Source organism: Apis laboriosa, unplaced genomic scaffold (assembly GCF_014066325.1).
Source record: "Apis laboriosa isolate Shangri-la unplaced genomic scaffold, ASM1406632v1 scaffold4_cov146, whole genome shotgun sequence".
In the NCBI taxonomy this organism is placed as follows: Eukaryota; Metazoa; Arthropoda; class Insecta; order Hymenoptera; family Apidae; genus Apis; species Apis laboriosa.
This window is the reverse complement of record NW_025223501.1, coordinates 2,779,951-2,806,198: the sequence shown is the minus strand read 5'-3', so window position 1 is coordinate 2,806,198 and position 26,248 is coordinate 2,779,951. Positions and strand designations below refer to the sequence as shown.

General features: G+C 29.9%; 3 protein-coding genes across 8 annotated transcripts in view; 1 reads left to right on the top strand and 2 right to left on the bottom strand.

Annotated features, from left to right (window-relative positions):
- Nucleotides 1-542: 542 nt before the first annotated feature.
- On the bottom strand, nt 543-3,755 carry LOC122717263 (chitinase-like protein Idgf4). 3 transcript variants are annotated; one of them, XM_043941158.1, is made up of 6 exons: nt 3,652-3,755; nt 3,005-3,146; nt 2,603-2,856; nt 2,001-2,304; nt 1,743-1,905; nt 543-1,367 (listed from the first exon to the last, which is right to left on the bottom strand). In XM_043941158.1, the coding sequence occupies exons 2-6, from the start codon at nt 3,135-3,137 to the stop codon at nt 887-889; spliced, it is 1,335 nt and encodes a 444-aa protein (XP_043797093.1). In that variant the 5' UTR covers nt 3,138-3,146; nt 3,652-3,755; the 3' UTR covers nt 543-886. The 3 variants fall into 3 exon arrangements, with proteins under 3 accessions (XP_043797093.1, XP_043797092.1, XP_043797094.1); XM_043941157.1 differs by lacking the exon at nt 3,652-3,755 and adding an exon at nt 3,414-3,432; XM_043941159.1 differs by lacking the exon at nt 3,652-3,755 and adding an exon at nt 3,414-3,432 and having other exon boundaries at nt 543-1,349.
- Nucleotides 3,756-10,142: 6,387 nt separating this feature from the next.
- LOC122716945 (Golgi integral membrane protein 4-like) lies at nt 10,143-22,347 on the bottom strand. Of its 3 annotated transcripts, XM_043940501.1 has the most exons (7): nt 22,101-22,347; nt 16,601-16,783; nt 15,896-16,371; nt 15,646-15,771; nt 11,879-12,306; nt 11,668-11,792; nt 10,143-11,573 (listed from the first exon to the last, which is right to left on the bottom strand). In XM_043940501.1, exons 2-7 carry the CDS (start codon nt 16,779-16,781, stop codon nt 11,518-11,520), a joined length of 1,392 nt encoding a protein of 463 aa, XP_043796436.1. In that variant the 5' UTR covers nt 16,782-16,783; nt 22,101-22,347; the 3' UTR covers nt 10,143-11,517. The 3 variants fall into 3 exon arrangements, with proteins under 3 accessions (XP_043796436.1, XP_043796437.1, XP_043796435.1); XM_043940502.1 differs by lacking the exons at nt 10,143-11,573; nt 11,668-11,792; nt 11,879-12,306 and adding an exon at nt 14,377-15,513; XM_043940500.1 differs by lacking the exons at nt 10,143-11,573; nt 11,668-11,792; nt 11,879-12,306 and having other exon boundaries at nt 14,377-15,771.
- Nucleotides 22,348-23,859: 1,512 nt separating this feature from the next.
- Nucleotides 23,860-26,248, top strand: part of LOC122717058 — a 77,086-nt gene continuing 74,697 nt past the window's right edge. For both annotated transcript variants that reach the window (XM_043940752.1, XM_043940751.1), the window contains exon 1: nt 23,860-24,332. The gene's annotated coding sequence lies outside the window, so the exon portion shown is untranslated. The remainder of the gene's footprint in view (nt 24,333-26,248) is intronic.

The window sequence follows — 26,248 nt, the reverse complement described above, 5'->3', positions numbered from 1 at the left end:
GAAAAATTTTGTTTTCTTCTTATTATTATATTAATTCGATTTAATGGAACGACGGATTGGAACACAGGAACCAAATGGAACAAAGATGTCTATACCGTTCACTGTACCAACGTTTGTGCACGAGTGTTTGGTAAAAAAAATGTTCTTTCGAAGAAAGTTTCGAGGATGATTTATATGTTCGATCTCGAACGAACAAAGTGAAAGCAGAACCATGAATGTAACCACGAAATTTCAGGAACGTTATATGTTTCTACTATGTATGAGAGTGGCTATGGATTAGTTATATCTCGTGTGCCATAACTCCTAATGTTTGATATATTTAACGAGTCTAGTCCATTTACAATGAAACCTTTCATACACACCCGAGCAAATGTGTTTATCCGAATTCATAGACTGCACGAAGAAAAAAAAAATATATATATATATACATATATTATATCTATGTACAGATGCATTAATCTATCTACCCTAGATCACTACCTTATCTACCGATCAAATATGGCAGGAAAAATTTGACGAAACACACAAGATAATCCCGAAGATTATTTTCATATCATTCTTTATTCTCATATACGTAATTTCCAATACAACACTCTTTTTTTTTTTTTTTTTTCAAATCATTTCTCGTCTCGTAAAACACGAATAAAATATCTTAAACGATAACGTACAGTTGACGAACGACTTATAAAATAATGTCTGAAAATATAAAAAGTAAAAAGCAAAATGCAAAATACTCAATTGGGCCAACTGGGAAAATCTTCTTAACGTAAAACAAAAAAACAAAAAAAATATAATACAAAATATTTTTCAAAATAACTTCCAAACTTTATGCAAATTGGCCACATTTTCATTTATATATATATATATTGTCTCTCTAGTAACTTTTTTACAGCTTGTATTTAGCGGCCCTTATTATGGGATACTTGTCCCCTGTGCAGACGCCGCGGAAATCGTCCAACGACAAGTCGTAGATGGCCACTCCGCCCAAACCTTTCGCTTTGGCGTAGGCTGCCTTGTTCCCAGCCGTGTCGGGATCCTCGTAACCGACCCAAATTCCATCCGCCCCTGTGTTCTCGTTGTAAGGTTGGTACGCGTAACTGCCATACTTCTTCGACGGATCACCGACGCGCCTCAAACGACCCACGGCAGATTCGGTCAGCCTCGAGCAAACTTCCGCGTACGAAAGAAGCCCTGGCGTGTTGGTGTGCGGCCCCTCGGCCCCCGGCCCGTCGGCCACTATAGGTGGCACCCCTGATATTTGACTGTCCGACGTCAGCTTCCACGTACGGGCGTATGTTGGAATCCCAACAACGATCTTGGAACCCGGAGTCCCGTTCTCGAGCCAGTACCTTGAAACGGAATCGATACTTCGCCCATATTTTTATGTATTTTATATATTAGATATATAAATATATAAAAAATATAATATAATAATAATATAAAATAATATATAAAAAATATAAAAATATATATATATATTTTTTATATTTAATATTTATATATATATAATATTTAATATTTATTATATATTTATATTATATATATATATTTAATATTATAAATATTATAAATAAATAAATATAAATAATTTAATTTTTATAANTATATATATATATATAGAAATTTTAGACACTAAGGAGCTTCTTTCTTCTTTTGGTTCATACAACGAATCGAAACGTTTTCTGTTTCTTCTTGAATAAAATTTAATTGGAGGGGGAGAGGGGAATCATGAAATTCCTCACCTGGCCGTTGAATCTACATTATCCTGAGGAACACGGCCGTAACTCTCGTAGATAGGCGCTGGATAATCGCCTTCCTGTGGATTGCGTTCCGGTGTCTTTTGATCGAAAGTGAAGAGGTGGACGGCGTCGATATTGGGCGCTAACAATCTCGCGTCGTAATAAACTAGAAAAATGAATGGAACGTATTTCGTATCGAATCTCTTAATATTTGAACGATCGAATAATTTCTGGGGGAAAAAAAAAAAAATTGATATTCACCACTGCTGTTCACGTGAGGTAGGACACCAATCGTCAGATCCTTCATTCTTGGCCTGAGCTGGGCCTTCAAGTCGCGGACCAGGATGGTGAAACCGTCACGATGCTCCACCTCTTTGTCGTCCTTGAATTTACCGTAGCCGAAGGTCTTCTTGATGCCGTGCCAGATCGAGCCAAATGTGCCGCGTTCCTTCTTAACTTTGGCGGGTGGGAACTGCCAAGCCAGGTCGATCCCATCGAAATCGTAGTCGTTGAGGAGCCGATTCACAGAGCTGATGAATTTCGATCTCGATTGCGATGTCTCCGTCTGAACAAATCGAATATATTATTATTTTTATTTAAATATATTTTTATTATTATATTATTATTATTATATTATTATTATTATTACCATTTTATTATTATATTATTATATTATTATTATTATTATATTATTATATTATTATTATTATTAATATATAATACATTATATATTATTATTTTTAATTAAATTTGAATCGTTGCTAAAATTAAATGATAAAAGAGAAAATGTCCGCAATGAAGGAAAGGAATGTAACTTTCACCGAATCTCGTTTCAAAAATAATAAAATATATAAGATACTCACGAGAACGAGATATTTATGAGTCTCGTCATCAGGATCGGCGTTGCCACCTATACTGAGATAGATCTTGAGATTTGGGAATGATCTCTTTAGCTGAGTGACGAGTTTGTAATAAGAGTATCCGACTCCTGTGTCCAGTGATGGCTTCAGAGGAACGACTTCGAACGTCTCCGCGTTGATCCCCGCGAATCCATAGATCAAATGCGTGCAGAGGGAGAGGGCCGACTGAATGTCGTCCAGCTGGAATTTTCCTGGCCCTAAAATACATCTAAAATTGATTTTCTCAAGACACGAGGAAAAAAAAGAAAGGGGGGAAAAAAGCGCAGAATTATTCTAATAACTAATAATAAAAATAAAAATTTCAATTTTTCTGAGATCGATCGACGGAATATTTTATGATTTCACCTTGTCGCTCGAAGGCCGACGTATTCCAGTAGCACACAATCTTATTGTGCTCGTGTGTGTCGACAGTGAGCACAGATTGGACGCAGAATATCGCAACAGCGGCGAAAATTAACACTTTCATTTTCGCGACCATTCGCTGACTCTGGAAAGAAAAAAAAGAATATATATGTATATATACATATATATACACGTAATGAAAATTAGCATAGTGAAAACGAAGCCGATTCGAAGAAATCGCGTATATAGATATTCGCAATCCACTCGTATTATTTATTTATTCGTTTATCAAAGGACGATACTTCTAAAGGAAATCAAATTTCGAGACAACTTTCTAACAACGTATTAATCACAATCGTGCAATAATTATTAATTAATTATCACTACTAATATATATATTATATTATTTCACCATAACGAACAACTTTTAATTATTTTTGCCTCATTCGTGAAAATATCCAATAACCGAATAAAACATAACCTCGAATAAAACTGCATAAAGAAGTTTATAGAAGAAATTTATACACCATACAAAGAGAAAGAAAGAGAGAAAGAGAGAGAGAAATAAAGATTCAAGGTCGACTGGTTTTCCAATAACAAAACGAAACCATCTCGATCGCGAGGAGCGCGAATTGAAAGTCGCGTCTTACCTTTTCGAAAGGAAGAAGCGGACTGTCCGCGGCGACTCGTTCGCCGGAGACTTTGATACCTTGGCCGGCAGACGGTGTGTGGGGAGTGGTGGGGGTCGCTGGATCCTACGTCAATGGTACGATACGGTCCAGAAACCGTTTATTCCACGAGTGCGACTCTGTATTTACACGTACTTCGTTGCAGCGAGAAAATCAAGGACACGGGGAAATAATTTCTAGATAATTGGATCGATTTCGAGGAACGAAATGTTTATGTGATACACTGCATGCGCATCGACGATCAGTAGAGTAATTTACACGATCGAAGAAATTATGATTAATTAATCCCGTGTTTTGAAATGTTTTGATATTTTGTAATCAATTTTTCCCTTCCCTGTTGAAACAAATTATGATTAATTAATTCTGTGTTTTTAGATGTTTGAGCGATATTTTATAAGCATTTTTATTAATTTTTCCAGCCTTCCTTGCCCCTTTTCTTTGAAACAAGTAACAGAAAATACGAATATTTTAAAATTATGGATTGAACAGGATTTCAACCGTATATCGTGGATTCAAAATAGAATGTTATGAATCATCGAAATCTTAATACAGATTACACGGATACAGATTAATTTTTTCTCTCTCTGTCTCTCATTCGTGAATAATTTATATTTTATAAAAGAAGGGAATTCTCGTAATTTTCCAACCATTCCAAGATTTTTTCTTTTACAATTAAAAAAAAAAAGAGGATAATAAAATAAAATACAGAGATAGAATATATTTTATGCTTTTAATTTTCTACCAAAGAAGAAATACAAACAAAGAATCGTATGATTCTTTTGCGATTAAATATTATTTTTGAAAAAAAAAAATATCAAGAGATATGAAACGCAAGAAGAGACGAAGCATAATATTTTAATTTCCCAAGAAGAAGGAAAAGTGAAGATTTTTTTCGTTGGAAATTCGATTATATTTTGAAGAGAAAGAGAGAGAGCTAAACCAATTACAAGAAGCCAATTATAGTTTCTCTCTGCGTTGTTTATCGTATTATCTAACGTGTTATTTTGTCAGGGTTGAGTTATCTGCCATGACTAATAATTTCCCTCTTATTTTCGAGAATCTGAAACACAGCGAAGTCACAACCTTTCGCTTGTAAGGTTATCGCATCAAGTTCTTGTCTCTTCGTATCCGCAAACTCGAAGATTCTCTAAGAATCGTCTCGAAGCGGAACGTTTTTAAAGATAACTAACTCGAGGAATAAAATATCAATCGATCGAAATTTATATTTTCTTGATCCTTCGATGTCAACGATGTCGTCGATTCGTAATTTAAATTTCTCTCTTTGAAAAAAAAAACAAGGATCCTCCAAATTCAAAGCGTAAAGAATACGTAATTTCCAGGTTGCAAACTGAATAATAAATATATATCTCGAGATGTTGCTAAAAAGTTTCTGCAAAGTAAGTCAAAAGTAAATATTATCCTTCGTTCGAAAACCGAAATTCGAGAAATTTCTTTTGATGATTAAATTTTCGTTTCAAATTCAGGGAGGAGGGGAAAAAAATGAAAAATTATTAGCATCTTGCTTCGATCCTCCTTTGCGTCGATCAAAAAGAGAAATCGCGTTCGAAAATCGTTCCTTCGAGGCTTTTCTTACCAATAATTCGCGCCGAAGGTTTGAAACGCGATAATAATTCGACTTCCTTCGCGTTAATCGAATACGACCTATATATGGGGCGTAACAACGTATGATCTCATCCTTGTGTAACACAATCAGCCTCAATTACCTGGCTTGTCAACCAAGAGTCGCGCGTTCACCAATTCACGTGCGAACAACCTTCAAAGAAGTTGGCCGGCAACCTTCTTCTTCTCCCCTTCGTGCGTCGCGTTTTAAAACTCTCCATGTTTTATTTATGTCGAAGTTTAGCCATGCGAAATACACACACGCATACACGCACACAGACTCATCACGGTTTCGTATTTCAAGGAAGGGATATAAATTTTTATTCGTTTTAATATATCGTTTAATAAAATTTTTCGTTTAATATATCGTTTAATAAAATAATGTATCGTTAATAAAATTCGTTTTAATATATCTTTTCTTTTTTATTTTGATACAATTTTTTCCCTTTTTTTTTTTTTGTTTTTTGTTTTCATCAGTCGAACAAAGGAAAGGGAAGGGAATTTTACTTCTGATCTTTCGATCAAGGAACCTTTTTCTTCTTCTGTTCATTTCAACGAGATTCAAGGATAAAAGCTTCACAATTAAATAATTTATTTTTTGTTAGAGAGGAATTAAATATTATTAATGTTATTGATTCATTTTCCTATTTATTTTGTCATCGAATTTTTTCTTGCTTATCACAATTCTTCAACGACTTGCAATTTATGATAAAAAAGAAAGAAGAAAATATATGACCATATCAATAATACAACAACAATAATAATAAAAATAGAAACAGAAGAGAGACGTCGACAGTGTTAAAGATATCCATATTCTTCTTTCGTTAGATCCGAAGAAAATAGAAAATAGAAGTGTTATTATGTATATATACCGACATAGATTCTGGAAAATAATTTCGAGAAACTCGAACTCTTATTTAATAAAAAAAATAAAAAGAAAGAAGAAAATATATGAGCACGTCTAATCAACAATATAACAATAATAATAAAAATAGAAACAAAAGAAGAAACAACAATGTTAAACGACGTATCCATATTCTTCTTTCGTTAGATCCAAAAAAAATAGAAAATAGAAGTTATTATGTATATATATCGACATAGATTCTGGAAAATAATTTCGAGAAACTCGAACTCTTATTTAATAAAAAAAATAAAAAGAAAGAAGAAAATATATGAGCATGTCTAATCAACAATATAACAACAATAATAAAAATAGAAACAGAAGAAGAAACAACAATGTTAAACGACGTATCTGTTTCTTCTTTCGTTAGATCCAAAGAAAATAGGAAGTGTTATTACATATATATACCGACATAGATTCTGGAAAATAATTTCGAGAAACTCGAACTCTTACTTAATAAAAAAAAAAAATAAAAAAAAAGAAGAAAATATATGACATATCAATAATACAATAACAATAATAATAAAAATAGAAACAAAAAAAATATATGACAATATCAATAATACAACAACAATAATAATAAAAATAGAAAACAAACGTCGACAGTGTTAAAGATATCCATATTCTTCTTTCGTTAGATCCAAAGAAAATAGAAAATGGAAGTGTTATTACGTATATATACTGACATAAATTCTGGAAAATAATTTCGAGAAATTCGAACTCTTACTTAATAAAAAAAAAAATAAAAAAAAAGAAGAAAATATATGACCATATCAATAATACAACAATAATTATAAAAATAGAAACAGAAGAAGAAATATCGACAATATTAAACGACGTATCCGTTTCTTCTTTCATTAGATCCAAAGAAAATAGGAAGTATTATTACATATATATATCGACATAGATTCTGGAAAATAATTTCGAGAAACTCGAACTTTTACTTAATAAAAAAAAAAAAATAGAAAGAAGAAAATATATGAGCACGTCTAATCAACAATATAACAATAATAATAAAAATAGAAACAAAAGAAGAAACAACAATGTTAAACAACGAAAGGAGAAAATATATCATATCAATAATACAACAATAATTATAAAAATAGAAACAGAAGAAGAAATATCGACAATATTAAACGACGTATCCGTTTCTTCTTTCGTTAGATCCAAAGAAAATAGAAAATAGAAGTGTTATTACGTATATATACTGACATAGATTCTAGAAAATAATTTCGAGAAACTCGAACTCTTACTTAATAAAAAAAAAAATAAAAAAAAAGAAGAAAATATATGACATATCAATAATACAATAACAATAATAATAAAAATAGAAACAAAAAAAATATATGACAATATCAATAATACAACAATAATAATAATAAAAATAGAAACAGAAAAGAGATATCAATAGTGTTAAAGATATCAATATTCTTCTTTTGTTAGATCCAAAGAAAATAGAAAATAGAAGTGTTATTACGTATATATACCGACATAGATTCTGGAAAATAATTTCGAGAAACTCGAACTTTTACTTAATAAAAAAAAAATAAAAAGAAAGAAAATATATGAACACGTCTAATCAACAATATAACAACAATAATAAAAATAGAAACAAAAGAAGAAACAACAATGTTCGATGTTAATACTTAATAAAAAAAAAAAATAAAAAGAAAGAAGAAAACAATCGACAATATTAAACGACGTTTCTTCTTTCGTTAGATCCAAAGAAAATAGAAAATGGAAGTATTATTACGTATATATACCGACATAAATTCTGAAAAATAATTTCGAGAAACTCGAACACTTATCTCGAGTACGAGGAGGTTGAATGTTGTCGATCAAACGGAATGCAAATCACTTCCGAGAATCGCAATCGTCCTGTATCGTGTAGCACGGGTTGCGTAACACGTGTATATACATACGAGTGATTCATTGGCAAATAAAATCACGAGCACGTTCCATACGATAATAATCTGTTCCATAATGTCGCTCGAACCGCATAACATCTGATGCCCGATATGCAAAATAACAAACGCCCGACAAAGTGGAAAAGTTTCGCTATTCTTGCTCGCTCAAACATCATCAACATTCTACAAACTTTTTCTTCAAACCGTTGAAATCGCGTTTCATTCATTCAACACCGTTATCGATGCATTTCGACTCTTGAACGATTCGTTTTAAAGGCCGAGACACGAAAATGTAAAATGTATTGGTATTCGAAAATTGGTTGCTTGCTTTTCTTATTAAGTTAGATGAAGATAATGTTATGTCTACGCAAAGAATATCTGGAATATGAACGATCGATTCTCAGAGATCGAAGGAAAGAATTGATATATTCAAAAATGTTGATTAAGATTTAATTATTAAATTGTTAAGGAGTTAAAGTTATATCTTCTCGTTTAAAAGAAAGATGTTTGTTTATAAATTAATAAATAAGGCAAAAAAAAAGCAATATTTTAGTAAATCAATTTTTCTGTTTCGCTATCTGAAATATATCATATATCTATATATGTATTATGAGCTAAGTTTAAATTAGATAAACTGAGCAATATGACAGAGTTATCTCTGCATCACGTTACAGGATACGTTAATACGTTCGTGAAACATCATTGGATGATCCGATTCTCAGAGATCAAAGTAAATGCAAAAGTTGATATTCAAAAATGATAATTAATATTTATTCATTAAGTTATTAAACTAAAGTTATATATTGCTTTATAACTTAATAAATAAGCAATATTTACTTTCGTAAATCAATTTTTCTTTTTTCTAAAATATATAGTTTATATACTATACATGTATAATAATATTATGAAAATTATAATATATGTATGTATGCATTTCATACATTTGCATTAGGCGAATACAAAAGTTGATATTCAAAAATGATAATTAATATTTATTCATTAAGTTATTAAATTAACTTAATAAACTTAATAAATAAGCAATATTTATTATACTTTTGTAAATCATTTCAACATTTGCATTAGGCGAATATTGAATAATGATTATTTAATAATATTGACTATTTAATAAATAAATATTGATTATTTAATAAAATTGACAATAATTAATAATAATATAAAAATGTCAAAGAAGAAAATGATAATTACAAATGATAATTAAGCATGAGGTTCGATGAAACGCTGGGAATGTTTTTAGTTTGCTGTGAAAATATCGATGACGCATCGATAAGAAGTTTGTTAATTACTCGGCTAACATGTTTAATTAAATAACATGTGAGTTGATGACTGACTCATTGTATAACTTTCACAGCAGAAAAGTTAGTGGAAACTTTGGAATGAAACGATAAACAAAGGAGATGTTATCGATACAGATGGTTTTAGAAAATCGTTTACATCATTGAATAATTTAATGCATTAAATTTATTCTAAAAAAAAAAAAAAAGAAAAATATTCTATTTCAAAAATACCAGAATGATAGTCTTTGAAACAAAAAAGGAATATTTAAATAAAATGAGAGAATATTTATAATTTATATAAAATATAAGACAAAAATAGAGAGAGAATTGTATTAATGAATAATAAATCATTGATTCATAAATCTTTTAGTTAGAGCAAAAAAAAGAAGAAAAAGATAATGCTTCCTTTTAGATACTTGTATCACTGTTAGAGGTTATTGGGACATTGCAGATTATTTAGTAATATTTCATTTCTTGCAGACGCATTAACATGGTCATAAAATCATACTGTAAAATACTCAATAAAATTCATTTTTATGTAACAAAAAAATCTCTCAAGTTTGTATGTGCACAACAATACTTCAAATAATTCAAATTATTCCATCATTAAATTCAATGGTCAATTTTTACAATTACTTTTCATTAAATATTCACTAGCATAATTAATATTTCCTTATAGATTTAAATAAGTGTTAGACATAAAAAAAAAATTAAGATTCCAAGATTTTTCAATTTTTTTATTATGAAAAAACTCTTATGTACATATTGTATCACTTTTCTCTGTGTCAAGTAGATATATCTACGCTCATAACAAATATTAATCTAAATCCATAATAAATTCCTTAAAGTTTAGTTCCTTTCATTCTGTTAAGTCTTGATTGTTAGCGCCAAAACGACGACTGATAGGCAATAAATAAATCACGTGTACCCTTGTACCGATCATATTGCACGATTCCAACAAGAATTGTCGGCTGATTGAGGTGTTAATTTCTATTTAAAAATGTCCAACGAGACGGCTTAAGTAATAAGTGCATTTAAGTCGCGACACCGCGTAGGTAGTTCGTTGAGGAAAGTTATCGACTCTTTCATTGGCAGAATGTTTGTTGTGATTTTCTTACATATTGCTCAAATTCTACTGATAACCGATGATCGATTCATTAACATTTCAATCAAAATGACAATTAATTAAATTAGATATAAAATAATAATTGATTAAATTTTAATTTAAAGAAATAAAGAAGAAACATTTTTTTTCAATTATTCGTACTTTCAGAACTTCTTAGATGTGAATATTAGAACACATGACATTTCTAAATTGTAAAATAAATCATTAAATATTATTGAATTAAATACGTAAATAAAATATATTTTAGATTGTTGTTAGGAAACATTAATTGTATAAGTGATTAATCTATACATTTAAAAAGAAACTTTATATTTTCATAAAGTGAAATTAGTTTCTTATGTATAAAAATTTTTCTTTATGAAATACTGTAATAATAATCATTATGCAAATTATTGCTATCTATCAAATATTACAAATACTGTTTTTTAATTCTCATACAATGAAATACAATGAATATTTTTTTTTTTCTTTTTATTCTATCTGCTAATGAAAGAGTGAATTTTTGCAAGAGATTTCTTTCGCCATGTGGAAACTTTAACTCGTATCTTTCTTATCTTAGAATTAATTCTAGAAAAATACAGTCTGTTTCTTTCTATCGACACACTGCTCGGTCCAATCAACAAGCTTTTGAATAAAAAATACCATCTACTCGTTGACCAAGCAGCGACTCTTAAATAGCATCTGTATAAACTATCTAAATCTTTTGGCTAAATCTTCGTATGGAATTTTCCAGAAAAAAGAGAGAGAGAAAAAAATATAGATAAAAAAAGTAAAATGGTGCATCTATCGTTGAAAATCTTCCTTCATCTTCTTCCTTCTCCCAAGAGAAGATTAGCAGCCAAGTTAAGTAGTGACAAGATGAAGAATTAATTGATAGTAGATGTTAATTAGTACCATAATTGCTTTTTTCTTGAACTTCATCATTTTTTTTCTTTTTTTAATCAAATTCATCACTTCATACTTTTTTTGAAAAATTCTTCATTCCCTTTTATCCTGTTTCAAGTTCTGAGGATAGTCTATCTGATCATCTTCATCTAAGAAAACAAGCAAAAAACAACATTGAACAATAAATATATATAACAGACTTAAAATAATAAATATTTACATAATTAATGATACAATATATACCTTCACCTTCATCTTCACCCTCAACCAATCTCAAATCACTATCCTTTTGCTGCGGTTCTTTGTCATACTCAACACCTTCATATTGATCATCACCAACATCAACTCGTTCACCACCACCATCAATACTGAAAAATTCATTCAAAAAATAAATTTTTCAAGTGAAAACTAATTCATTTTTTTTTTTTTATATATATAAAATATAAAAACATACCCAGCCAAACGAATGTGATTCAATTCATCACCGATTTCCTGTACACCAGGGCCAACGTTGAACCAACCATTCCCTCTTCTGTCTGGAACCTGTTCATCGGCTCTTCTCGCTGGAATAGCTTCAAATGGAGAATCCAGATTGCCATTTTCACCCTCTTGCTCCTTGCTATCCACGTTGCTGTTCTTCTTGTTGGGTTCCTCCTTCTTTCTGGCCACCTCGTCTTGCTTCTCCTCGTGATTCTCCAACTTCTGGTCGATGATCACCGGGATAGGAGGCACGCCAACCGGAAGTTTGGATTTCAAGACCGGTTTCGCGATCGGAAGAGCCTTGTCCGCGAACGTGGACATCGGATTGCCGCTGTTTGCAGGCGTTGAAGTCTCCAATTTGACAGCCGGTATCGACTTCATCAAGCTGATCGTCACCGTGCTCTAAAAGAATTTATTATTAAAGTAAATATCCTTATTCGATTTTATATTTTATTTCGATTAAATAAATAGAATTAATGAATTAACAGAATTTGATTTTATCTGATTTTAAATAATTTTTAATAGGTAGATTAAATTGATTGTTAATGGAAACTTATAATAATCAGTTTTATTTGTTAATTATTTCCAGAATAACTTTCGTGGAATTCAATTTGACAATTTATTTATTTAAAGATGTACTGGGAACTAAGTCTAACTTCCATCTCTTAGTTTTTATGTATGATGCAAAGTGTGATGCAAAGTTATTTCTAATTTTATTTAATACATTCATGTACTTTAATGAAATACTTGGATTACCTTAATACTTTATATTAAAAGTCTTTTAAGAGAAAATTGAAACGATAATTCTACTATCAGAAATAATTGAATAAGCAAAATTTTCGGGCAATAGTAGATTATTTTAATAAAGAAACAACAAATAACAGAATACAATTGTGATACGTTAAGCAAAATCAACTTACCTGTTTGTTTCTATTGCAAGCAAGTATAATAAAATTGTTTCTTTTTTCTTGTCAAATTATCAAAGCGTATAAATAAAAATAAATAAAATAATATTTTGCATAAAACATGCTTTTATTATTAAAAAAAAAAAATCACTTCATAAATAACTAAACTACGTACGTTGCGATTTTACTTCAAAAAAATTTCAACGTTTTTAATCATATTAAGAAAAAAAAAATTAAAACAATTTTTACAATTAAAATAAAAATAGATAAAGCGTGAGATCAATTGATTAATTTCATAAATATCTATCATTTATAGTTAAAAAATTTTAAATCAAATATTAATCAATAAAATTAATAAAATATAAAAAACGAAGTATCACAAAATATTAAAAAAATTGTTTACTTCTTTTACTCTGACTATTACTTTTTTTTACTCAAAGAAGGATAAGAAAAAAAGGATACTACTAAAAGAAAAATTCAAACCAAACTCACCAAAGATTCTAATGTTTAATCGTATGGACTATATTTGGAGAGAGAGAGAGAGAGAAAAAAAAAAGAATTTGAAAAAATTCACAGCGAACTAGTAACAATGAAGCAGATCAGTTTCGTTAGGTTTGTGCAAGGGTGCCAGAAAAAATGCAAGCAGATCAAAATAATAACAATTTATTAATGCATTGATTAACACAGACATACAGGCACATTCAGTACAGCTTGCAAGCTATATGTACATAAGTGATCTTTTTTTTTTTTTTTTTTTTACCATTCAAGAAAAATGACGCAAAATCGTTCATATTTTCTTTACACTTAAGCTGTCAATAAATTAAATTGATCTTTATAATGAATCGTATTTTATGCAAACTGAATAATTCAACTTGAAAAAAACATCACAATTAAAGATAATTAAAATTGAATATCATTTCTTGACAGCCTAATTATTTATTCCAATTTACATATACAAATTCATAAATATAATAACACAAATAAAAAAAAGAAAAAAAATACTTGACATTTACACAATTGCTAAAACATTCTTGACAGATCTTAGACATTTATTCTTTCATTACATAAAGTATCTAAGATATTGCACTTAAAATACCTTCATTCAAAAAAATCTACATTAAAAAAAAAAAGGATGTTAATACTTAAGACACCTTCAACCATTAAAAGAATGTAAATAAGATTATTAGTTAAATTTGAGTTAGTGGATTTTTTGTATTGCTAAGTCAATATTATAAGTTTATGATTGTCTAAGTTCGAAAAGGAAAAATAGATTTTTCTGATAGAAAATTTTAATTCATATTTCAATTCATATTTCTATATAATATACACAATATTTATTCATCATATTTCATAATACTAGAATTAAATTAGTTGTTTATAATAGTTTAGAAGCAATTTTGCTGTTCTTTTTATTTGTTCATTTTTTGTATCCTAATTCAACATTTATAATAATAATATATAATAATAATAATAATAATAATTAATACCAATTATAAATAAAATTAGCAAAATTTTCTCAGTATTATTAAATACTTAATTAAATTACTCTGTCATGCAATTTTTCAAACTCTCTATTATATTATATTGTCACATTTTGTTGTTCATTGTATTTCATATTCAAGGAAAAAAATACTTTTTTTAATTTTGTAATTCATTTTAAAGTCTTACGGATCAGTTAAAGAAATTATCTAGCTACAGCACCAAGTACAAATCATGCAAATTACGTGCATGTATAAATATTACTAAAAATATTACACTAGAAAGACTCAGTTCCTCAGCAATCACTTAAAGGCACTTTTCCTTAATCTGTACAAGCCAATAAGTTTTTTCACAGCTTGTTACAATTATTAGAACAGCTATATAAACATTTGTTCAATTCATTATATATTTTCAACATCAACGATCAATATAATAATTTTTTTTTCTTGCAAAAAATATCAACTAATTCACCGTTAAAAATTTATCACATAATTCTGAATTTTGTTCATGTTTTAAAAACGCTTTGAATATCTTCATTTCAAAAGAAATCGTAACTAGGATCTGAGTTAACACTCACATGAGATGAGCTGGAAATTAATTTTAACGTATCTATATAAAAGACGATGGATATTTCTTCAAGAAATACCATTAAATACAATTATCCATGCCTATTCCCTAGAAAAAAAGAATCTGACAAAACTCCGCAAATCTCATTCAACCTAATTTCTCAGATCATTCTCAAAATCTGATTCAAAATACCATCAACATTGTTCTGAACTTTTTCCAATTTCTCCTCCACTTTCTCAGAAGTTTGCTGACCAATTATCCTATCCATTACTTCATTATTAAGATCAGAATGTTCGTTTTTCTTCAACCACGATACCCTACCCTCTGATACATCCGTGGTAACCTTCTTGTCATCAAGATTCTTGTTAATTTTATGCGAAACTTCGTTTGCCGGTGAATTGGAAGAGGACTTCTTCTCATTGAATTTCTCATTGTTCTGATTGGGCGGTGGAATGACTTGTCTCAATTGTTCCTCGTTGCGATTCTCATTGCGATCCTCGTCCCTCTCAATGATCTTATCGCTCTCAATTTGATTATCATCGATCACGGATTGATCGTTCTCCTTTCTCTGGCGTTTCTCTTGCAAATCGTACGGCAACGGTAACACTTCTGCTTCCTTCATCTCGTTAGGGCCCACGGGGACGATGTTTCCATTCATCTGGGCGAATCGAACGTTGTTCATCTCGTTCACTCGTTGCTCATTCGATTGCAGATTATCCTCAATCGTTTGTTGAGCAATTGGCGCGTTCAATGGCTGCGGATTTTTAACGTCATTTGTCGGTGGACTTACCTGCTGCTGTTGCGACCGATCAACAGGTTTTTCTGCATTCTCTTCTTCTCCAGATTTCGCTTGTGACGCTATTGGTTGCGGATTGGATACGCTTGATCCAGGAGAAGTAGCTTTGCGTGACAATTTCTGTCGAGAGAGAGAGAAAAAAAAANAAAAAAAAATTACGTTACACCATCAATCAATCTCTTAGAAATTAACGTCAGAATTTTTTTTTTTTTTCTTTTATTTATAATAAGAAAAATTGATTTACTTTAGCTTCATCCAGCTCGCGCTTCAATTGAATCACCTCCTTTTTCAAATGTTCAATCGTGCTATCCGTGTCCACGTTATTTTTCAACATGTCATTGTACTTTTGCTCCAATTCGTTTTTCTGCGTGTCCAACTCCAGGAACTTGTTCTTCAAATGTTCCAAAGCCTTCTCCTTGTCCTCCCTCGCCTGCCTAATCCGACTACGAAGCTCTCTGAGAGTTGTCTCCAATTTACTAGTGTCCTCTAAAGCTTGCTGGTCCCGTTTCTTGCATTCCTCCTTCAAATCCTGATGCTCCGTCTGCAGCAACTTGTACGTTTGTTGCAAAGAGTTGAATCTCTGCATCGCCTCTATACTGTCCTTATCTCTAAGGGATTTTTCTCTGGACGCTCGTTGCTGAAGCTCCTGTTTCACAGCCGCGTTCGAACTCTTTTCCTCGGCCAACGATTTTTCTAACCTCACTTTGTATTCGAATATCACTGAAAATGACAACGGAAACAACTTCACGTATCGCGTATTTTATTTTTTTCAGCATAGTGATATTCCTTCGTCATGATTATTTCGTTGATCTATGATTTATTGTAATTTTCTTTTTTTTTTTTTTATTTTATAATAAATGTATTTCCCTTGACTAAATTCAGATTAAAATTTTTATGAAGTCCATTCGAAGATATATATATATATATGTATGTATGTGTGTGTGTATACCTTGAAGTTGAGCGGCAAGAGCCTCCTGTTGATGAGAACATTGGACATTAAGCTCTTGAAGCCTGGCCATTTCTGAGGTGGCGGCGCGGTAGAGGAACACCAGGAGAATGACCACCATCCCGCAACCCACGTATACGGCAAGGCGGCCACCTCGACCCCTACCAAGTCTGGTACCATTCATCTCTGCAAATAAAGCATCATCATTATTATTTATGCATTATATGTAAAATTATAGAAAATTTATTTACTTCTAAATCACTTCATATTTTATTTCTGTTCTTCTTCTATTTTGTTATTTTTTTTTTTTTTTAACTACTCTCCTATTTCTTTTCTCTTCGTTTTTCAATATTATTAGTTAGTTAAATGTAATAATATAAATCTTTCAGATTTTTACTACTATTAGATACGATACGGTGAGAAACGAGCATTTGATATGATCGTTTAAAGTAATAAAATTGTTTTTCGCAAAAGAGAAAACAGAGATGAGAATGAGCGGGAGAAGCTCGAGCGAGAAAATAATTTACATCGTTACTTCTAATGCGACGTACAAAGTGTCGGTGAAAGTCGATGATTGCGATTATAATAATTTTTATGCGGTGGTTTTTTAATCTTGTTGCATAATGACTTATCTCTGAAGACGAGTGAGAAAAAGGTAAAAGATTTCTTTCCAGTATGATATAAATGATATATATACAATTAGTTGATATTAAATTCAAAATTTATTACAACACTACATTAAATGAAAACTTGAAAATAATAAATGAAACAAAAAGAAATCTTTTTTTATTATATCATTAGTTATATAATAAATATATTCAAACTAGATGACAAAAAATAATTTGTACATAATTTTTTATTGATAATTTACAATTTAACGATAAATCAAAAAAAAAATATCACTTGTTTAAACAATTATAGAATTGTCTATTACAAATTATTTAATTACAATTCAGAATAAATTATTATTAATCTTTCTTGTCGATTGATAAATTTTAATAAACACAGATGGATATTAATTTAAACGTATATGTGTTTGCAAAACAAAAGGTTCATAATCGCGTATGATATGCTTTTGTTTCCTATATCTCAAAGAAACTATATAAAACTGAACGCCAGAGACCAGGAGGATGCACCTAGACCATTTGTCCTCCCCTCCCCTTTTAATCCCTCTTAATTATATCTCTCGTCCCCTTGTAAAGTTGCAAGATACACAGATATACACATATCGGTGGAAAATCGTAATTACACTCGTTTACTCGTTCTATTACTGCTTTATATCACGAATGAAAATAGCGTATAATATGTCATATGTATTATCATTATCTTAAAATTTTTATGTTTTCAATTTATTATGTTAAAGAATGAAAATATTTAACTCATAAAAGGTTAAATCATTGTTATTTTTAATAAGAATCCTTTCTATAATCATATTAATTGTTTCTTTTTTATTTATAAGAGTAATTTTTATTCTTTATTAATGCGGTGAAAGAAATTCAATGTAAATTGAATTTCGTCTCGAGTTCAACTAGTTTGGAAAGTATTCCTGCGTAAGTTTCACGTCCCTAAGCCTTAGTTATTTTATTCTTAGAAATTAGATACACCATATTACTTGCGGTTAAATGACTACACCATGGATGGATTACAAGGATGAAGGGATAGATCAAGTTTAAGATCGATTCACATGATAAAAAATCTTTAATGTAAAATATCTTAATTTTTTTTTTTTTTTAAAGGTTACATTTTATATATTGTAAGTTAAATGCATTAATATTCGCGTAAAATATAAATACGTTTGTAAAACTGTAACAAAATTTGAAATCGTTTTATGAAATTAATTAATTATTCCTGTAATAACAGAAAATTTCTTCAATCGAACGTATTATGCAAATTATTATTTATAATATAATTTATTTGTCCAATTAGTTTCATGCTTGTCAATGAATTAAACAAGATAATTATCGATATAGAAGTATTCATTAAGCAATATTGTATTTCGCCATTGTTGCTATTTATTAATCAATTGCACAATGTCTAATGAATTTTAATATTATACACAGTATATAAATGTATAATGTTTCAAGAATATGCTTCTTCTTGGAATAAATTATAAAATAATTGGGGCCGTGGAAGGATTCAGATATTCCGGTGAAAGCTAAAAATTGCTATAATAAAATCGGAAGAATTAATTATAAATCGAAAAAATTCTGATTTTTAAATGCTATTCTTTCATTAATCAAAGAATAAATCAGAGATAAAGTAAAGATTAACCTCTTAGAATCTTTTCAATATTTTGGTTATTCATTTAACAATTTTTAAAGGAATCATCTAATATATTTATAATATAATAAAATAGATATATTAAGTAATTTCGAGTTTCTTCAAATTCTTTTAAATATATACAAAATGAAACCAAAATTACTTAGAAAGAAAAAAAAAATGGAATGCTACACTTTGATATTTATCCAGAAAAACCTACCTAGAAATTTTATCTAATAATTCCATCACAATCCCACTACAATTTTCGAAAATAACTTATTCGACATCCCGTATATACAATCTACAATTTCAAAACTTGATTTATCGTTCCATTCCATCCTTCATACACATAACCTATACAAAACAAACGGACCAACTTTTGATCGGTTAGTAGTGTATGAGGGTAATGTGAGCAGAGGCAAACGTCTGAAATTGGACACCGGTAATTACGATAGTCTGTTTTTATCGTTGCACTTCGACCGGCTCTGCGTGAACGGAAATTACATCCGTCTCGCATGACATCTATCCAGTAGTTTGTTCGTCCTTGCTGGCCGCGCGAATTATTGAGGATGTGTGGCCTGATATGATACTCTATATACATATATGCACGCATGTATATAAACATATATGGTGAAAATGCAGTAGGGTGTACAGGCTACCTAGCGGCTGAATTCCGAGTTCACTGACACTTTCGAGCACGCGCGGAAGATCCTGTTTCACGTATGTGTATACATGTGCACATATATGTTATCTATGTTTGAAATTATTTTAAAACTATTACAACTGAAGTTAGAACGTATCTATTAATGATATTTTTTTAGAATCGATACGACGGGATGTAAATAATTTCGATAAATTATAACTCGTTTTTGATTCGAACAGGAAAGTGTATTTATTTACGTTTTATTTACCCAATGACATACGTCACATTCATAAACCAGCTGGATCTTTAACCGCGGTTATAAAACATTTACGCGTCACGTAAAAATTATAAATGAAATAATTTTATCGTCGTTTCGATAAAATTCTAGAAGGCTGTTATTGAAACCGGTTTTCAGTGAATGGTACTGCGCGAGAGTATATACACATCTTTTTCGAACACCTTTCTCGCAACGTTGTAAATTTGACAAATAATTAAGAAACATATGAGTTAATTTATTATATGAAAAAATCGTAAATATATATATATATATATATATATATATATATATAAAGAAAATTTGAAATAAAATTATAAGAATGTAAATTGTGTTATTATAATTCTATATCTAGAAATGTAAAAGATCGATGATCAAATTTTAAAATGATGAAATGAAATTTTTAACAAAATACAGTGAGCGTAATTTTATAAATATTGATATTTCAAATAATTTATCTTAGAGAGTCATTCTTAGGAATTTTTTATGAAAGCATTCATTTTTTATTCTATTATGATTTCTTTTTTATCGAATTTATTCAATGTGTTTCGAAAGACATCGATGGCCGACCGAAGTGAAACTTTGTATCTAGAAAATGGATATACATTTGAAATATAAAATCACAAATTCACGAATTATACAGATAATAATTATTTACTACATATAATCTCAACTTAAACTAATACTCAACTAATATTCGCGAAGCAATTGAATATATTATGTAAACTAATTTTTTTTATTTTTTTTCAAGATCATTAAAATGCAACAAATCTTATTAAGAATAATTTAGTAATATAATCTACATGTTTGTACAATTGATACATGATAAGAATTACAATTCAATTATCTAGAGAAATATTCTGAAAATTTTTTATGAATGAGATAAAAAAATGTATATTTTATTTTACAATGCATAATTTAAATTTCTAAAGATGCATATTTCGAATTTTATTCCCATAAAACTCACCAAGTTTCATTTCGATTACCAATATGAAGCTGCAATACGAAATACTTATAATTATGAATATGTATATTTATGAATTGTAATTAATAAATTTTTATTAAAAAACCAAATTATGCAAAATTTCCTTTGAATTATTCATTGTAAGGATGTTTTTTACACTCACTGTACAGTTGAAAACATATTCAGAGCTTAAATATTATAACAAAATTAATATTTTATTAGACTCTATAGAAAATGGCTTTCGTAATTCTATAACACTTTCCAATACGGAAAAAATTAATAGAAATGTATCGTAATATTACACAGATTTAATGAATTAATTTCCCGATTTTTTTTTTAATTTATAGATACACTTTCATATAATTTTTATTAATTAAGAAATTAGAATTATTTATTCAAAAAAAATCAATCAACCGCAATTTTCAAGATCAAAATTCAAGTATTTATATTATATATATATATATATATATATATATTTATTTATTAATCTTGCAATTTATTGCATTTAAATACATCGTTAATTTTACTGACCAGCTGCAGATTGCTCCGCGTTTATTTATCCTCCTATATGTATATTTATGTATGTTGAATCTTCATTACTTATGCACTAAATAAAAGTATGTCAACTTCACAAACCACAAAATTCGAATTAAATTATTATACTAGATTATTGTACACATTATAATAATGGAATTTATATGAATGATTTAAATAAAAAATTTTATTACATGATTTTTAACACTGTTTAAAAGTTCATCCCATAATTAATTGTAATGTAAAAAAAAAAAAAAAAATCTTACGAACAACACAGTATATAAATTTACTTTTTGAATAATATTTTTTTTATCAAATAATATATACAATTGATTGCACACTTTTTTAGCAATAATCTTCTTTATGTACATACATTATACTTGTCACATTGAAAAAATACACTTATCAGGATACACAAATTCTTTTACATTCAAAAGATTAATTACTACATACAATATATATTTTTATACAACGTTTTTCTTAATGCAATACTTATTTATATGCAAAATTTTCCAAATTTCATCATTGAAAAACATACGAATTAATCGTTTTATAATCAAATTCATTAACACGATATGTAGATTGCTATCGATATTTAATTTTGCAAATTGTTTTCTTGTCCACAAATCTTCTTCAAAACTGGTAAATATTTTAATTTATAAATCTGTATCTTCGTCACAATTTCATATCGTTCTTTTTCACAGGTGGACACTTCACAAAGCATATTCGATTCTCAGAAGCAATCACAATTGACATTAATCCAATTTCAAATTTTCATGCGAAACAACACTATATAGTCGTTAAATTACGCATCGAAATCTGTTCCTACCTCGTGCACGATATGAAAACCGTAATTCTCAGCTTTCCATCATCGTCGCGTCTTCTCAAGCGTTGTCCTGCGAGCAATGGCCAATCACGAATAAAAATCGCTACAACGCGAACCAGACGGTTCACCAGACGTGATCGACAACTGTAAATACGACGTGCTCGTCGATAAACTCTACTGTTCCTCGGCTAAAATCGATGTTACGATCCGGACGAAGTAACACCGACAGGTTAGGACGAAAAACCAAGCTCTCGACAATACAGTTAAACGTTGTGAATCTAGTTCCCCTTCCACGCCGGCGGTAATTGCCACGCCATTAAATCAAATAGCAAACCGACCAATCAGAACTCGCCACTTCGGCGGGTGACCAATGTACGAACTGATCATTGCCAACATATGATCGAAAAATATTCTAATTGCAAAAAGATTTCTAAACTTGCCGGGAGTATTCATTTTATAATGGAAGGAAATTTTTTTATACAATTAAAAATTAAAGAGAATAATGGTAAATTAATTATTTTTTTTGTATATAAAGTAATTACATTTCTTAAATGAAACGACATTGACAAGTTAGGAATAATTCATTAGCGTAATTCGTAATTTAATTTGTAAACTAGATTTATCATAAATTTTTTAATTATATAGATTTATATAAGATTCTTTACATTAAAATCTTTATATTAAAATACTATTTTTCCTTCTACAAATAAAAGCATTAGACGTGAGAGTGACCTTCTTCCTAATACCGGTACTAGATCGTTATACATTTCTCAAAGATGTCACATTTCTCTAGTTTGTCCCACTTAATATTACAATAATTAAAATATTTCATTTAATTATATTAGCTGAAAATATAATAAAATTTAATGTTTTATTCAATTAAAAAAAAAACATAAGTATAAATATAATAAAATAATAATTATTTAAAGTATTTTATAAAATTCGTTATTGCTTAATTGATATAATATTATTTAATAATTATTTTAAAATAATAGTCGACAAAAAATAGATTAAAAATAACAACAATAATAATAAAATAAAAATTAAAAATAAATAAAATTGATTATTAATATTATTTTATCAACAAAAATCTATAGTATAACAATAGAAATATATATTTATTTATATAGAAATATATTATTTATTTATTTATTTATTTATATCACAATCTATTAGCATGAAATATTATTAGAATTAATTAAGTTATAAGTTGGTGGTCAATAATCATGAAATAATGGAAAAAATAAAAAAAGAGAAATTTTACTGCATTCTCATATAAAATTGAATTAAATATTTTCATTTAATTATAATATTTATCACGTTTAAGAGTCTTATATTGTTTAAATATTTCATTATTATAATTAATATTATTTATATAAATAAAAATATTTTTCAATAATAATTTTAATAAATACATATACATTAATTCTATAATGCTTTTTATTCTAATATATATTCTATTCAATAAATATATATTCAATCTTTATATCATATATACATAATAGATTTTGATAGTTTAATTATAAAATTTACGAAATTTTTTAAACGAAATCTTTGAAATGACAATTTTATTCCAAATAAAAATTTCATATTTTTTAACATTTATAAATTTATTTATTTAATTCCAGAAACAAATTCTGAATTTTTAAAAGAGGACAGTCTCGGAACGCCTTTATTATCGGCATAGAAACTTTCTGTACTGCCGCGGGAACAGTTGGCAGCAGTGTCGTCTCGTGGGGCACGGCTCGGCAAGCATCGGTCGTTCAGTCAAGAAACTCGACTGCACCGAATCACTACTAAGCTAGGTTAAATTCATAGGAGCCAGGAGCGCGTTGCTCTTTCTTAGCTGTGCTTACATGATAGTGACTTTTCTGCTGAATCTGTGCCGCGATTTCTTCCAAGTGAGAAAATTCGAGTGCCGTAATTATTCGTGACGGATCATTGGTGTTCTTGAGTTCTCGCAGATTAAAGGACGAAACAGGCGGGACAGAGACGGCGAGAATTCATTGGTTTCTTTTTTTGATTCCATAATTCGAACGCATGGTGCTCCTGGACTCTTTTTTCGGACTTTTATTACAATCCACTGCCAAAATAAGGGCAGCCTGGTGACAGTGATGAGTGTTTCTTTGCTTGTGTTCGTCGAAGCCGTTGTCGAGGCTTACGTGACTGTGACCGTGACTGCTGTGCCGCCGCCACCGCGATGTGCTTCGCAAGCTCGGCCACCAAGGAGATGCTGTAAGTATAATTTTTTGTCTATGAATGTTTTCAAACATCGCTTTTAATTAACCGCGAAATCACGGTGACTTCGTTGATTAGTTCTACATACCCATTACCGATAGTCTCTCCGTGCTTGTTTATGTACCGCAGATGGTACGAAGGTCGGTCCGGAAATGGGTCGAAATCGTGATTTCCTATCACAATCATTTCTTCTTCATGTACTATCTTCTTTTCATATTAAGAATTTGATATAAGGATGAATTAAATTATCCCTTTTTTTTTTCATTTTGTTTCATACAAAGATTCATATTTCATTTGATGTAAATATTTTGAGGCTATCTCACCACTTATATTTTAGCATAAAATATACATTTATAAATAAAATGACTTATATTTCCATCGCGAGAAATCCTCGTTATTGATTCGAAGGAATATCCAGCAGTAAGAATTTATTCGCGGGTGAACGAAAGTCGGTAGCGTAACGAGACCGTTGCTCTTCGCTCGATAATGTACAATTGCAGATGTGGATTTTTCACCGTAAGTACCCATCTCTTCATGTGTACCCGGCTTGTATTTTTTTCCCTCATTCGCAAAAGATAACGAATGCGTTTAAGCGGGGCAGTTTTTTCGACGTGGTCGCTGCGCAATAAAGGCAGCTCAAGGCAACGCTAACATGGTGGCTGTTGCCGACGGAAACGTTGAAAGTCCGACGAAAAGGGTTTCCGATCGTTCGACCGACGCATTTCCTATTTCCGTCCGTCTTCCTACCGTCCTCTCTCGAAGCCATAGATTTCTCGACGTGTCACGCTCGCCCGTGAGATCGCTACGTGTGTGTATGTGTGTGTGTGTGTGTGTGTGTGTGTGTATGTGTGTTTGTGTGTGTATGTATACATGTACATAATACGTGTACATTTCCACACAGCGGAGCCACCTCTCCGCTTTAGTCGCTCGTTGAAAATGAAAACCATGTATGTGTGTACTCGGACCGCCTTGAAATTGGTAATATGAACATTTCATCGGGAACAGTTCCGATTTCGAAATTCGAGCTCTCACGGAAGCCCGATCTCTCACCATTGAAACGGATTCCAGTCTCATGGTGCATGGAAATGCAATTAGTCACGCGTGAAATTATTACGATTCTTCCGCTCATGATCGTAAAAGCGATCAAATTATGATAATCTGTGTCCGTGATAACATCCATTATGACGGGCATCAAGGAAAATGAATATTGAAACGTCAGGAAATTCCGTAACTTTAGTCACTTGATATACGGTACATATATGTATATACAGTACAATCGTGCAACTGACTCGAGTAGTAATCGGTTTCGAATATTATTTCATTTCTCGTTGAAAATAGTTTCGTTTGACGTGACAATTTTCGTTTGGATTTTACGTATACGGAAATTTAGAATACTGTTAGAGCGATATTTAATTGGGTATTGTATTGATCAGCTTAGTGATGTGAAGTCGTGCGATTTTTTTGAAAAGTGCTCGAATTGGCGTCAATGTACGCGGCTTTGCCTATCTATGAAAATTGATAGCCACTTATATAACATGGTATGCAGAATCATGAGAGAATCCAGAAGCGATTAGACGCCATTTTTCATGGCGTCCTTAATTCATTAAGCAAATAAGGAGTAACGGTTGTCCGTGCGACTGTGTCGCGTCAGTGACGTGTACCGTTCCGAGCAACAGATTTTCGATTCGTTGTTTTCCTTCAAAACATCATACATCTTCTACGTTATCATGTTTTTTTGTTACTTATTTTTTTCTTCTTAACGTTAAAGTTGGTAAACTCATCAATAAATTTGAGATTAAAATTTACAGATTTCAGATTTTACATTTTTTCAATTACTACAAAGATACAGATGAATCAGTGTTGTTTTTTAATTTTAATTATTAGATATCGATGAATTTGTAAAAAAATTTACT

Bases quoted from the DNA above. Each gene is read 5' to 3' on its own strand.
- LOC122716945 (XM_043940500.1), bottom strand. From the start codon at position 16,781: ATGAATGGTACCAGACTTGGTAGGGGTCGAGGTGGCCGCCTTGCCGTA. The intron at 16,372-16,600 runs GTATACACACAC...TGTCATTTTCAG, and splicing joins TCTTGCCGCTCAACTTCAAG to TGATATTCGAATACAAAGTG. The intron at 15,772-15,895 runs GTAAATCAATTT...CTCTCTCGACAG, and splicing joins GCGAGCTGGATGAAGCTAAA to AAATTGTCACGCAAAGCTAC.
- LOC122717263 (XM_043941157.1), bottom strand. The intron at 2,857-3,004 runs GTGAAATCATAA...GATGTATTTTAG, and splicing joins GTCGGCCTTCGAGCGACAAG to GGCCAGGAAAATTCCAGCTG. The intron at 2,305-2,602 runs GTGAGTATCTTA...CGATTTGTTCAG, and splicing joins CTCATAAATATCTCGTTCTC to ACGGAGACATCGCAATCGAG.